We start from the raw sequence: 12,092 nt of genomic DNA on the forward strand, positions 1-12,092 counted from the left end.
CTGAATGCAGATCAAAGTATATTTTTCCTGTGGGTTTTTTTGGGGTCTGGATTTTCTTTCTCAACATGGCTAATATAGAAACATGTTTTCAAGGGAGGGGAGAGGGGACAGAGGGAGGGAATTTGGAACTCAACATTTTAAAAATTGTTGTTACATGTTGTCGAGATCTCTTTATCATCTCTCATAATCTGATAAGGGCAGTTTAGTTGATAAGGAAATAATGATGGAACACAGGAGTTGTCTTTTAGCTCATACTTCCAGCTCTGGCTCCAGTAGCATGGAGTTTATTATATATGTTTCAAGACTCATTTCACACAAAAGAACCCCCCGAAACTTTGCAGATGCACAGAAGTTACAAATTATGCAATATCAAAACACAAAACATTGGCTTCAGAACAGACCAAGGCCAAGGCCGAATTTTGACTGGGTTCTTATCAGAAAGCCAAGTTGGGGAGTATTTTTCTCAGGGTTGAATTGGCCCTGCTAAGGTTTTGGCCTTGGCTATATCAGGCAGCAGCATTCCTGATCAAAGGGGAACAGTGTTAACCCTTTAAATTCAAGTTTGCTAGGAACTTAAAGTTTTTTAATAAGGCCACAATACTTTTCAACAAGAAATCATAAGGATCACAAAAGGGGTCAAAAGAGGAGTCTCAGATTTTTATCTATTCTCTTATTGGCTTCCCACAACATGTCATTAGAAAAAATAAATATAAAATCTACTCCAAAAAAGTATAAATGAACACACATAAGGAAACTGTCGTTTCAGTCTGAAAAATATATTTGTAGCAAATCTGTGTGGAAATGGAGATGTCACTTCTAGCTTTAATTGTGGACAGCAGGAGATGTGCATAAAGGCAACTGGCCATGGCTTGTGACTCAGACATTTGTTGTCATCCAATTGACTTTCAGCTTACTGCAGTATGAGTTTCCAATTGAAGAGCTTTGGGGGCTTTTCTTTGGGGTGGAATTCATTTTTTAAAAATGCTATCATGACTGCCGCTAAAGCTAATTTTCCAAAGCCAATCAGTGTTTGGCAGATCATAGTGGCCGAGGAGAGCCTCATTCAGAAAAGGTTCAATTTTGGCCTGAAACTAAAAAGAAATTGTACTGAAACTTGTTCTTCTTTTCTTCCCAAGGAAGCACTAGTGTGTTTCATTAAAACTTTATTTAAAAATAGGAAATCCTTTCTTAGCTCCTGAGCCATAGACAGACAGGCGATGGGCTGAAATCAGCTTCCATCGCTGATGACTTTGGCCATTTCCCTCGGGGATCCCATCAACTCCTCTGGCTACAACTACCATCTCTCTGCAGATGGTCCTCAGAGCTCCTTGTCCAGCCCCTGCCTCTTCCTTGATCTTCACTCTTGCTGCTCCGACTGCCTATTGGACATTTAGAACCAGATGCCCAATCGACATCTTCAACTCAACCCACCCCGAGCTGACTTGATCATCTTTTCCTCCAAACCCTCGCTTCTTCCTAACTTCAGTGGGGGACGGGCTGGTGAACAGCAGCCCCCGGCACAGCAATGAGTTCACAAACCCGGAGCTGAGAGGCCAAAGTATAAGACAGCAGTTTATTCTCTCGCGGAAGGGACATTCCCCGCTTTGGATGCTCGAGGAATGTCAAGGGCCCGATGTACAGGGTTTTCTCCTCCTGGAACCTCCTCCCCCCCGCTTCCTTGGTCCCAGCCAGACGCTGGTCAGAACAGGAATCTCGTCTGACATCTTTAAAAGATGAGTGAGTAAAAGACTCCTTGGAAACTGGAAGTGGGCAGGCCGAGGGTTTTGTTTTTAGAGAGTTCTGAAAGGAAGGGAGAACCCTAAGCTCTCCGGCTTCTCGAAATGATTGGGGTGAAACACTTCTGATGAGAAAGACACAGATTATGCCCTATTTACTGCTGAGAGGGCCCTGCAGGCTTCCAACCTAGGAATCATCCTGCAGTCCTCACTCTCTCTTACCCCCTGGATCCAGGATGGTGCCAAGGCCTGCGGGTTTGCCCTTCCAGCATCTCCTTGGACGTCTTCTTCTCTCCTTTGACCTCAGGCCTGAGCTATGCTACAGCTGCCGTCGGGTCTCACTGCGTGGATCCCTGCCCCCTCCAGTCCAGCCTCCACTCTGCTACTAAAGGGTGGACGTGGGCCGTCACCCCTCTGTTCAGTCAACCCAGTGGCTCCCTGCCGCCTCCGGAATCAAACACACGGCCCTCGGCTGGGCCTGGCCCCTTCTTAGCTGGCCGGTCTCTTACCCCGGACACTGTCCCTTCCCTGCGTATCTCCTTTGGCCCGGGGACGCTGGCCTCTTGCTGGTCCTTGCACAAGACCTTCCATCTCCAGGCTGGATCTTTGCTGGCTGCCTCCATTCCCAGAATTCTCTCCTTCCTCATCTCTCCCAGCTGGCTGCTCCCTCCTTCCGCTTCCTCTCCATGCCAGCACCTCCTTCTCTTCGTTAGCGTCTGCACTAATGAAGTTTGTAGCTCATATAGACATAGTGGCTTCCTTGTCGTCGCCCCCACTAGACTGGGGGCTCCTTGAGGGCGGGGGTAGGCCGGTGCCCGGCCTACAGAAGGCAATTAAGAATACAAGTCAGGGGGCAGCTGGGTAGCTCAGTGGATTGAGAGTCAGGCCTAGAGACGGGAGGTCCTAGGTTCAAACCTGGCCTCAGCCACTTCCCAGCTGTGTGACCCTGGGCAAGTCACTTGACCCCCATTGCCCACCCTTACCACTCTTCCACCTATGAGACAATATACCGAAGTACAAGGGTTTAAAAAAAACAACTATATAAAAAAAAAAAGAATACAAGTCAAAGGGCCAATCACCGGCTTCAGGAAGACGAGAGAGTGCCGGTGAGAGACAGGGAGGGTCAGAGCAGAGACGCTCCCTACAATGGGGCAGGACGGCCACAAAAAACACTAACGGGCGTTCGATCCAGGGAGACTCATTCGGGAGAGGGGAGCTGAGGCCGTGTCGTCCCAAGACACATAGGCGGTCCAGGTACAGCTGGGATTCCTAGGCCTCCTGGGTCCCCGCTCAGGGATCCCGCTCGCCCATCACATACATGGAACCTCAAGGACGTGGGAGGACTGGAGCTGGGCCTTGAGGGGCTACTCATGGCATCTCGAGGTACCACTGAGGCAGGCCTCACGTCTGTGTGCTGGCCAGGAAAGAGGCAGGCTGGCGGGGCAGAAGGCAGGGTCTGCCACAAAGGCAGTGCTTGATCCGTGTTTGTTGACTGATTGTGTGACGGGTTCATGAGAGAATCTGAGACCCCGAGACTCCCGAGAAGCCCGCGTTCAGCTCTAGTCACGGCCGGGGAGCCTTTCTCGGGTTTCCTGGGCCTTCGACCTCCGGTTGCTTAAGAGGAAAGTGGACGCTCTCGATCTCATGTCCCTCCACCCACTTCCTCTTCCCTCTTGGCTGGTCAATATTAGCCAAGGATCCTGTGTCCACAGGCTACACCCCTGAAACCAAACCACCGAGTGGTGAAATCCTACTGACGGCTCATGGCTCCCATCCTCACTCTGAAAAGCAATTGATGGGATCTCGGATCCTGTAAGCCAATGCCCGCTTCCTGTTGGAGGCTGACTGGCTTCCAGAAAAGATAATGAGACCCAGGGCTCAAGCCCAGATCCCCGAGCACATCCTGGAGAGCTGCAGTCACCCCCCCCCCAAAGAGCTCCCCGGCTAGCTGGCCTGGGGCTCCGACCTGCTGGTCTGCCCAGACACACAGCTTTCTAGTGGGAAGGGGGCAGCCCTGCCCCATTTCTGCCCAGAGCCTGCTCCAAATCTGCCAGCCCTCGCCCCATGCCCGTCTCTGCTCAGATCTCCGCCGTGTGCTGTGCGCTTCCTTGTGCCCTTTTCTTTGCCTCTGCTCCCAGCAGTTCTAGAAAGCCACCATTCCTGGAAAAGCCAGCCACAAGATTCCCCTCAGCACTGCTGGCTCCTTAGCCCCGCACTTCCCTCTCTGGCTGCCACTCTCCCCACGAGAGCTTAACACGAGCTTCCTGAGGGTAGCGGCTGCCTCATTTTCCTTTTTGTGCGCAGCATCCGGCAGATAGTAAGAACTTAACAAATCCTCCCTTCCTCCCTTCTCCCTCACTCCCGCATCCTCTGCCCACATTTCTCCCTCCTTCGAGACAATCTTCTTCCAACTGCATTTTCTCCCCTGGGGGAGGGGGGCTCCACTTTTCGGTCGGTGCCCCTTTCCCTCGTGTGGGAGTTCTAGCCATTCTTTTGCCTTTCTTCTCTTTATCTCAGTTTCTAATTCTGTCTCCCCTTTTTTCTCAGTTATGCAGCCAAGTAAAATCTCCTCCCCTCTCCTCTCCCCCAATTCATTTGACTGTTTTTAGATCCTTCCTTACCCTCCATTTTAGAATCAATACTAAGTATTGGTTCCAAGGCGGGCGAGCAATAAAGGCTAGGCAATGGGGATCAAGTGACTTGTCCAGGGTCACACAGCTAAGCAGTATCTGAGGCCAGATTTGAACCATCTCGAGGCTTGGCTCTCTCTCCACTGCGCCACCTCGCTGCCCTCTTATTTGTTAGTCTTAAATTGTTCATTTCCTTTATTTTTATTATTTTTCTTTTTAAAAATCGATTCTAAACTTTGATTCTTTGGTTCACGGCCCGAATACTCGTTTAACCCTTCGTTCCACTCTGCATTCCTCATGGAGCTAGAACTTCGGAGGTGCCTATTTGGGTTTCCATGTGGAAGTCATTTCTGAGTCATTGTCCTAGAGATTTGGCCCTCTTCTTAGTCCTCTGGTTTTGTTCTTAGAAAAACCAAGGGCTGCAGGAAGGTAGCACGGAGGGCATCATCCCTGTGGTGGGAATTCTCCAGTCTCCCTGCTTGCGCTCTTCATAATAATGCTTGCCTTCCCCGTGCTCATTTCCACCCCACCCCCTCATTTGCCATCATATACCATCTCGGACGTTTCCATGCCTTCCCACTCCTCTTAGCGCCAGCTGCTCCCAGGGGCTCTGATTTGCCTTCTCCTGGGGCACGACAAGTGGTCTCTTTGAGCTCCAGATCCTTGGAGTTTCTCATTTGTGAGGGAAAGGGAACAAGCATTTAGTAAGTGCCTACTGTGTGCTAGGCCCTTCACAAATATCATCTCATTTGATCCTTACAACATCCATGGGCAGGAGGTATTATTATCCTCTGTTTGCAGTTTGAAGAAACTGAGGCAGAGTAGAAGTTAAGTGACTTGCTCAGGGTCCCATTTAGCAAGTATCTGAGGTTGTCTCTGAATTCGGGTCTTCCTTGCTCTAAGCCCATAATTCTATCCACAGCACTGCCTAGCAATTATTGTAAGGCTCTATCACCTTTTAGGGACTATTTTTCCCCCATGAGAGCATTTTTCAGTGGGACCCCCCCCCACCAAATGAAATAAAATGTCCCTCCCGCACCGTTTCAGTCCTTCCCTTTCCCTCCTTACGCTTTCCTCTGTAGACCCTCTTCTTCCTGGGAGGCTACAGGGGTTATTTCCCCTTCACTGGCCACCTTTGATTAGGGCACCTTGCATAGGCCCCTCTCTCTTCTTCACTTTCCCCTTTTATGCATCTTCCCATTCTGCAATTCTGTCCCAGAAAAATGCTTTGACTGCCCTGTAGGAGGGGAGTGGCGAGGCTTGGTGTCTCAGGTCTCTTTCTTCACTCTCCACTCTTCGTTGGCACTTTTGTTTTTCTCCTTCTCTTCCTGGGTGCACTGAAAAAGAGACCCCTGGCCGTCCTGGACTTCCTTTGGGGGCTGCTGGCCTTGCTTGCTCTCTTTGTTCACTCCTGCTGTATTCCCGCTTTCTGGAGTGTTGGAAAGGTAAAGCATGTTTTCAGGTTTGGTCTCCTATGGGAACACTGCAAAGCAGCCTGGCAAAATCAGATGGAGATCAAGATCTGATCGCTTATTCCACACTGCATCTAAGTGAAAAGACACCCAACCTTAATATTAAGGGCTACTGCAGAAAAAAGGCAGGAGAGAAGTCGATGATACCACTCTCACGGGTGGGGGGAGCTGAACTCTTAATCAACCAAGTAACGCAGGGAATTGCAGAAGGTAAGAGATGGCTTTGATTATGTGATGCTTCAAAAGAAAACCTTCATATCAAATTTCCCTAATAATGGTTTGTTCGATAAGATGTATCAGTCAAGAGCCTTTCCCCAATAGATAAGTGGTCAAAGGATATGGACAAAGCATTCTCAAATGAAGAAATTGCAGGGGGGGCAGCTAGGCGGCTCAGTAGATAAAGATACCAAGGTTCTGGGTTTAAATATGACCTCAGACATTTTCTAGCTATGTGAGACCCTGGGCAAGTCACTTAATCCCCATTGCCTGGCCCTTGTTGCTCTTCTACCTTGGAGTCAGTACTTAGTATGGATTCTAAACTGGAAGGTAGAGGGTTTTTTTTAAAGAATTTCAGAATACTAACCACAGTATGAAAGAAAGTTCTATTTCACTAATACTAAAAGAAATGCAAATGCAAATGACCCTCAGGTATCACCCCAAACCCTACCAAATGGCAAAGAGGATAAATGACAGGAAAAGTTAATGCTGGGGGGATTATGGGAAGATAGGCACACTAGTGCATTGTTGGTGGAGTTGTGAATCAAACTACCATTCTGGAAAGCAACTTGGCATCATGCAAATAATGTGACCAAAATGCCCTTGCCCTTTGACCTAGAGATTCCATGAGTGGGATGTGATAAGAAAAAGTCCCACATACACCAAAATATTTATCACAGCACTTTTTGTGGAAATAAAGCAGATATCGATCCCTTGGGAGATGGTTAAATAAATTGTGGTCCATGAATATAATGGCCTGTGACTATGCTGGAAGAAAGGATGTGTGCGATGGGTACAGAGAAGCCTGAAAAGAGCTACATGAACTGATGCAGCGTGGTGGTTGGGAGAACATAAGGGCGACCAGCAGCAAGGCTTGGGGATGGCTGGGAGAGACAAAGATACATAAGGTGGAAGCTCACCAGGCAGGGCACCCGAGTTAGAGGTGGCAGAGCTTCAGTTGGGCCAGAGAGGGCGAAGTCCAGGGGCAAATCCGTCAAGTGGCAAAGAGCTCCAGGAGGGACTCCACCTCGATGAGAAGACGTTGCACATGTACCAGAGGGCAGCAAGAGGGGGAAGAGGGAGAGCACGGAGCGTTATGCTCCCCCCTCCTCCATCTCCCCCAAAAAGCATTCCCGAGAGACCAGACCAATAATAGGGGCCGACACATGCAACTGGGGCGGAGAGAGACCCGTGAAGGACAAACACGGATGCACACAGAGCCCCTCCGGGAAGGATGGGCTTCAAAGATCCTGGTCTGTTTTGGAAGCCCTCACCTTCTGCCTTAGTGTCACTCTAAGACAGAGGAGTACCAAACAGGTCCTCAGAGTTAAGCGTCTTGCCTAGAGTCACCTGGCTGGGAAACGTCCGAGGCCAGATTTGAACCCACAACTCCAGGCCTAGTGATCCACGCCCTGGGCTCCCTAGCTGTCCCTGGACCCTCCAGCTTAAGCAGGACATTTATAAACTACAGCACCCAGAGAGGAGCCCCAGGATGGGGAAGGACCTTGGGTTCATGCCATGAAAGGATCAGAGGATCTTCCGTGGGGAAGAGAGAAGCCTCCGGGAGCCCAGGAGAGCTGGGCAGTCACGTGGAGGCAGTCAGGCTTGCCCTGTGCTGTCCGAGAGGGCGCCGGTGACCACCATGAGTTGCGAAGTTCCGAAACCCAAGCAGGGCTGATGCCAGAGCCGGCCCAGCGCGGGGGTCTCCCAGCAAAGGCTTCACGATTTCTTTTTTCAATTGCGCGAAGAAAGCATTTTGACGGCTGTATTCACGCTTTGGAATTCACGTTGTGTCCCTCCCTCCACGCCTTCCCCACTCGCCACCGGGGTCGCACATGCCTGACGGAGGGCATCCCCGAGCGCTCGAGCCGTGCCTGTTTATCCCGCGGGCGACAGGAAATTCAGGAAGAAGCAGAGAGGAAGATGGCGCACTGCGGCCCGCGGGCAGCCTCCTCCGGGCCCCTCTTTGGCTGTGGCGAGCATGTCATGGGGCCGCTCTTGGGGTTCTCTTGGGACCTCGCTGGGCTGATGACGGCTGACGGTGGCCGCTGTTTCTGCTGCCGAACACGCTGCTCTCCGGGTTCTGCTCACTTCGCTGCGCATCGGTTATTCTGAACTCGTCCTGCTCACCACGAGGCATCCGGGGGGAGGCCTCGGCCGGGGGAATGTTCCCTTCGGACTCTGAAGGCTCCCCCAGCCCTGAAGACAGGGAGCTGACTGCAAGTCTGTCTCTCCGAGGGACCGTCCCTGCTGGCCCCGCGCAGCCCCCTAATCCTGTGGGCACCTTCCTCAGCGCTGTGACCCTTCGTGGAGGGCCATTAGCTCATCGGTGGGTCTCCCTGGTGTCGGGAGGTGGGAATGGACCCGGGTCTTCAGGACTGGCGCTCAGGATCTCCCAGAAGGCTCTGGACCTGCAAGGGGAGCATGAGTGAGCCTGGGGCCCCCCAGGGGGCGGGGCATGAGAAAGGCTGGCTCGCGTCCTCTCTCTGTCCTTCTTTCTCCCACTTCCTTGTGTCCTTCGGTCCAGGAAGAGAAGCCGGGCAGGCCCACCCCAGGCCCTTAGCTGATCTGGAGCGAACTAGTGCCAGGCCTGCCTGGAGGCTTCCCGGGTGAGCGTCTTCCCCGGGTGTCCGGGACCCAAGCGGGTGCTTACATGTGCTAAAAAATGTCAATAAGTCTTTTTTCCTGGAGAGAAGGGAGGCTCCTGTTTGCCCACTGACACTTCTTAATCTCTGGGCAATGATGGGGCTGGAAGGCTCTCGGCCGCCTGATCCTTATTTGCTCGAGGCGGGCAGGGATCCCAGAATCTCTGGACTCGGCGCTGGAAGGGATCTGGGAAAGCGCCCAGCACGGCACCTTCCCTCCCTTCAGCTTGAGAGATGGGAAGGGACTTGGCCAAGGTCACGCAGGGATGAAGAAGTGGCGCGGCCATGATTCAGACCCCGTTTCGCCAGGGCCCGGGGCTGGGAAAGGTCAGGCCAGGGAGACGGGCGTCTCTGCTCTTTTGGCTTTCATTCTGAACGAAGACAAGGGAGGCGTTTGCCTTCGGCCCCCTCATCCTCTGTGGCCGGGCCAGGCTGTTCTGGCCTATTCAAGAAGCTTCTAGAAGCTCCCACGTGTGGGCCGCCATGTTAGATGTTGAACGTGAAAGTCCAAGGGGCGAGACCCGGGCCCGCCCCTCGAGGAGCCGCATCCCCGTGAAGGAGCCACGCGGAAGGAGGAGATACAAAGGAATGGGGGGCCGTGAGGGGGGCGGGGGTGACCCCGAGCGGCAGAACCCCCAGAGGCAGAGCCAGAGCCCAGCCAGGGATCGCCCAGTTTGGAGCAATGGTTGGGGGAAGACAGAGACGAAGGTTGGGAGACGAGCCTGAAGAGCCATCCCGGGAGCTGGGGCCGGGCGGGGACTCGGGGGCCAGTTTGCCCACGACTGAGACACCCGAAAGCAGGCGGCCGGCCTCCTCCTGGCTCCCAGCGAGTGGGATCTGCCGCCTCCCGGGCCCAACATTCCCCCGGCATGGGAAGAGGGTCGGGCCGGGCTCCGCTCGATGGGAGGGACGAGGAGAGGGCGATGCCCAGGGGCCACTGCAGGCCGGACAACAGGAGACCCTGAAGCCGCGCGAGGGCTGAGCGAATGGCAGCCCCATCCCCCGGCTTGGATGAGCTCTGGGATGGGGAGCCACCGAAAGGCGAGTGGAGGCCCGTCGCCTGCCAGCCCAGGGAGGCCGGGGATGTCTCGGCTCCAAGAAATGCCGCTAGTCTGGTTCCGAGGCTCTGCGGCTTAGCGAGTGTTTACCTAAGAGCCTGCCCAGGCTTACGCTGTCAGGAAGGCGCAGGAGCCACTCAAAGGCCAAGCCGGGGTCGATTGTTGGCAAAGAGCGAGGCCAGACTTTACGAGCAGGAAGCCAGGCTCGCCCCCTCGTCCCTTTCTTTCCTGTTTTCTGTTCTCTGAACTGTGAAGATGTAAACCCTGGTGAGCAAACAGGCCGGCCGATCCGTCCGCACACACATCGTCAGCACACATCCGGGATGTCTCAATCGGGACCCTGGCGCACAATGGGGCCGAGTGTTGGGAGCCAGCCCTGGCCCCCCTCCAGCTCCCCCCCAGCTCCCCAGGGCTGTTCCCGCGGGCCACAAGCCTGCTGAGGCCCTACTACGTGCTGAGCATCAGCCCGGGCCGGTGATGGACATCACGGCCCGGACGCGGGGCAGCCGTCTCTCCCAGAAGCCCCGATGACTCGGCAGCGCCCCCCGGCTCGGGCCTCTTTTCCCATCCCAAACGCGGGCACTCCCGAGCTGGTCTCGGGGAGCCGAGTGGAGGTCCGGGCTGGGCAATGCCACCTAGTCTGGGTGAGGGCCGAGACCCTCAGGCAAGGCTCGAGCTTGAAGGCCCTCGGGGACGAGGAGCTCACTACCGCGCTCCAGTGTGGACTGCCCTGGCCACGAGGGCAGGCGCTTCTCTTTTTCTCTGGTCACCAGAGGCAGGAAGATGAGTCCCTCCCACACTGGCCCTCGCAGGCCCAGGCCACGGGCCATCCTCTCCCCCCAGGCTGCCTTTTGGTGCCAGGCTGAGGGGCGCCCATCCAGGCCTGAGCCGGGGAGCCGGGAGGAGGACACGCGGGCCCTGCCTTGGGGCATCTCCAGGTCTCAGGAAAGGCCAGCCGTCCTCGGCCACAGCAAACAGCACAAAAGGCCCAGCTGTGGCAGGCTCTTGGGGTGGATGCCACGGAGGCGTGTGTGGCCGGGGCCCAGGAGTGGCTGCAGGGGTCCCGGGGGGCTCGGGGGGTGCTGTGGCCTTGGCCGGGGTTTACGTCCATAAAGGGAGAAGGCCAGAGCCAGAGCCGGAGGGACAAAATCAGAGAGAACGAGACCCGTGCGGAGCAGAGACGTCCAGGGCTGCGGGGAGGCTGGGTCGGCCCTCGAGAGGCACCTGCCGTTCTCCTGTGGTACGGAGGGGCTGCCCTTGCTGGGGCAGAGCGGAGGGCTGCTCTGCAGCTCATCCTCGACTCCGAGTCGCCCCGGACACAGGAACGGGGAACCCCGGTCCCGGCATCCCTCAGCCTCTCTGCCCAAGATGGAAGCCCAGGAGGTCGGGCCCGGCTCTCTGTCCGAAGGTTCGTCGTCCCTGGACGCTTCTCGCCTGGCAACCTCAGAGGGGAAGTGCCCGTCCTGCCATGGCTTGAGCTTGAGGTTCACTGAAACCCCAGATCTTTCCCAGATGATCCCCTCCTTGCCTCAGGGTGGAGGTGATTTGTGGAAGACGAGCCTTTCCACACATCCCCCCTCCTTCCTGCTCTTAGAATGTCCCCAGGTGCCAGGCTCAGCTTGGATCCGCTGCGTTAGCCATCCCGCCCCGCTGGCGACACCAGCAGATGGCACAAGCAGGCCATCCCACCCTGGACCCACCATGCCTAAAACTGCCCAGCAGCCCAGGCCAGGCCCCGGGCGGGGCCTTCCAAGAGCGGCCGCCTTCTGAGCCGGCACTGACTGTGCTTTGGGTCTGCTCAGGCGGCCAGCATGGCATCCTCCAGCTAAACGATCACTCGGCCCCTTTGCCATCCCTCCCACCAGATGGCCAGAGACTCTGCTGACTGTTTTTACAAAAATCTAAGTAAATGGCGCCTCCAGCATTTCCCTGACCTACCAGGCTGGTGATGCTGCTGCCAAACAGGGAAACCAGGTGAGTCTCTACGAAGTGAGGCTGGGGCGCCTCTGCTTCTGGAGCTTCGCCCACTCTCCCTCTGACCCCTGGCCTTGTGGCCAGGAACAGTCGTGCCCCTTGACCTGGAGCTTACAAACCCCTTTCTTCTTCTTCTTCTTCTGCAGGGAGTTGCCTGGCATGAAGGGAGGCTGAATGGGCAGGTTTGTCCTTTAGCTCTGAGGCTGCCATTATTTGATCTCACTTCATCCTGAGATTTCTCTCCTACTTCTCTTTCCCTCCCTCCCTCCCTCCTTCCTTTCTTCTCTCCTTCCCTCCTTCCTTCTTTCTTTCCCTCCTTCCTTCTCTCCTTCCCTTCCTCCCTCTTTCTTTCCTTCTCTCC

General features: G+C 54.7%; 1 protein-coding gene across 1 annotated transcript in view; it reads left to right on the forward strand.

Moving 5' to 3' along the window:
• The first annotated feature begins 10,284 nt into the window (after nucleotides 1-10,284).
• Nucleotides 10,285-12,092, forward strand: part of MUC5B (mucin 5B, oligomeric mucus/gel-forming) — a 41,118-nt gene continuing 39,310 nt past the window's right edge. Inside the window, exons 1-2 of the mRNA XM_044682087.1 lie at nucleotides 10,285-10,503; nucleotides 10,873-11,165. Of these exons, the coding sequence (XP_044538022.1) occupies nucleotides 10,285-10,503; nucleotides 10,873-11,165 (512 nt within the window). The remainder of the gene's footprint in view (nucleotides 10,504-10,872; nucleotides 11,166-12,092) is intronic.

This window comes from Gracilinanus agilis, chromosome 6, assembly GCF_016433145.1.
Source record: "Gracilinanus agilis isolate LMUSP501 chromosome 6, AgileGrace, whole genome shotgun sequence".
Lineage (NCBI taxonomy): Eukaryota > Metazoa > Chordata > Mammalia > Didelphimorphia > Didelphidae > Gracilinanus > Gracilinanus agilis.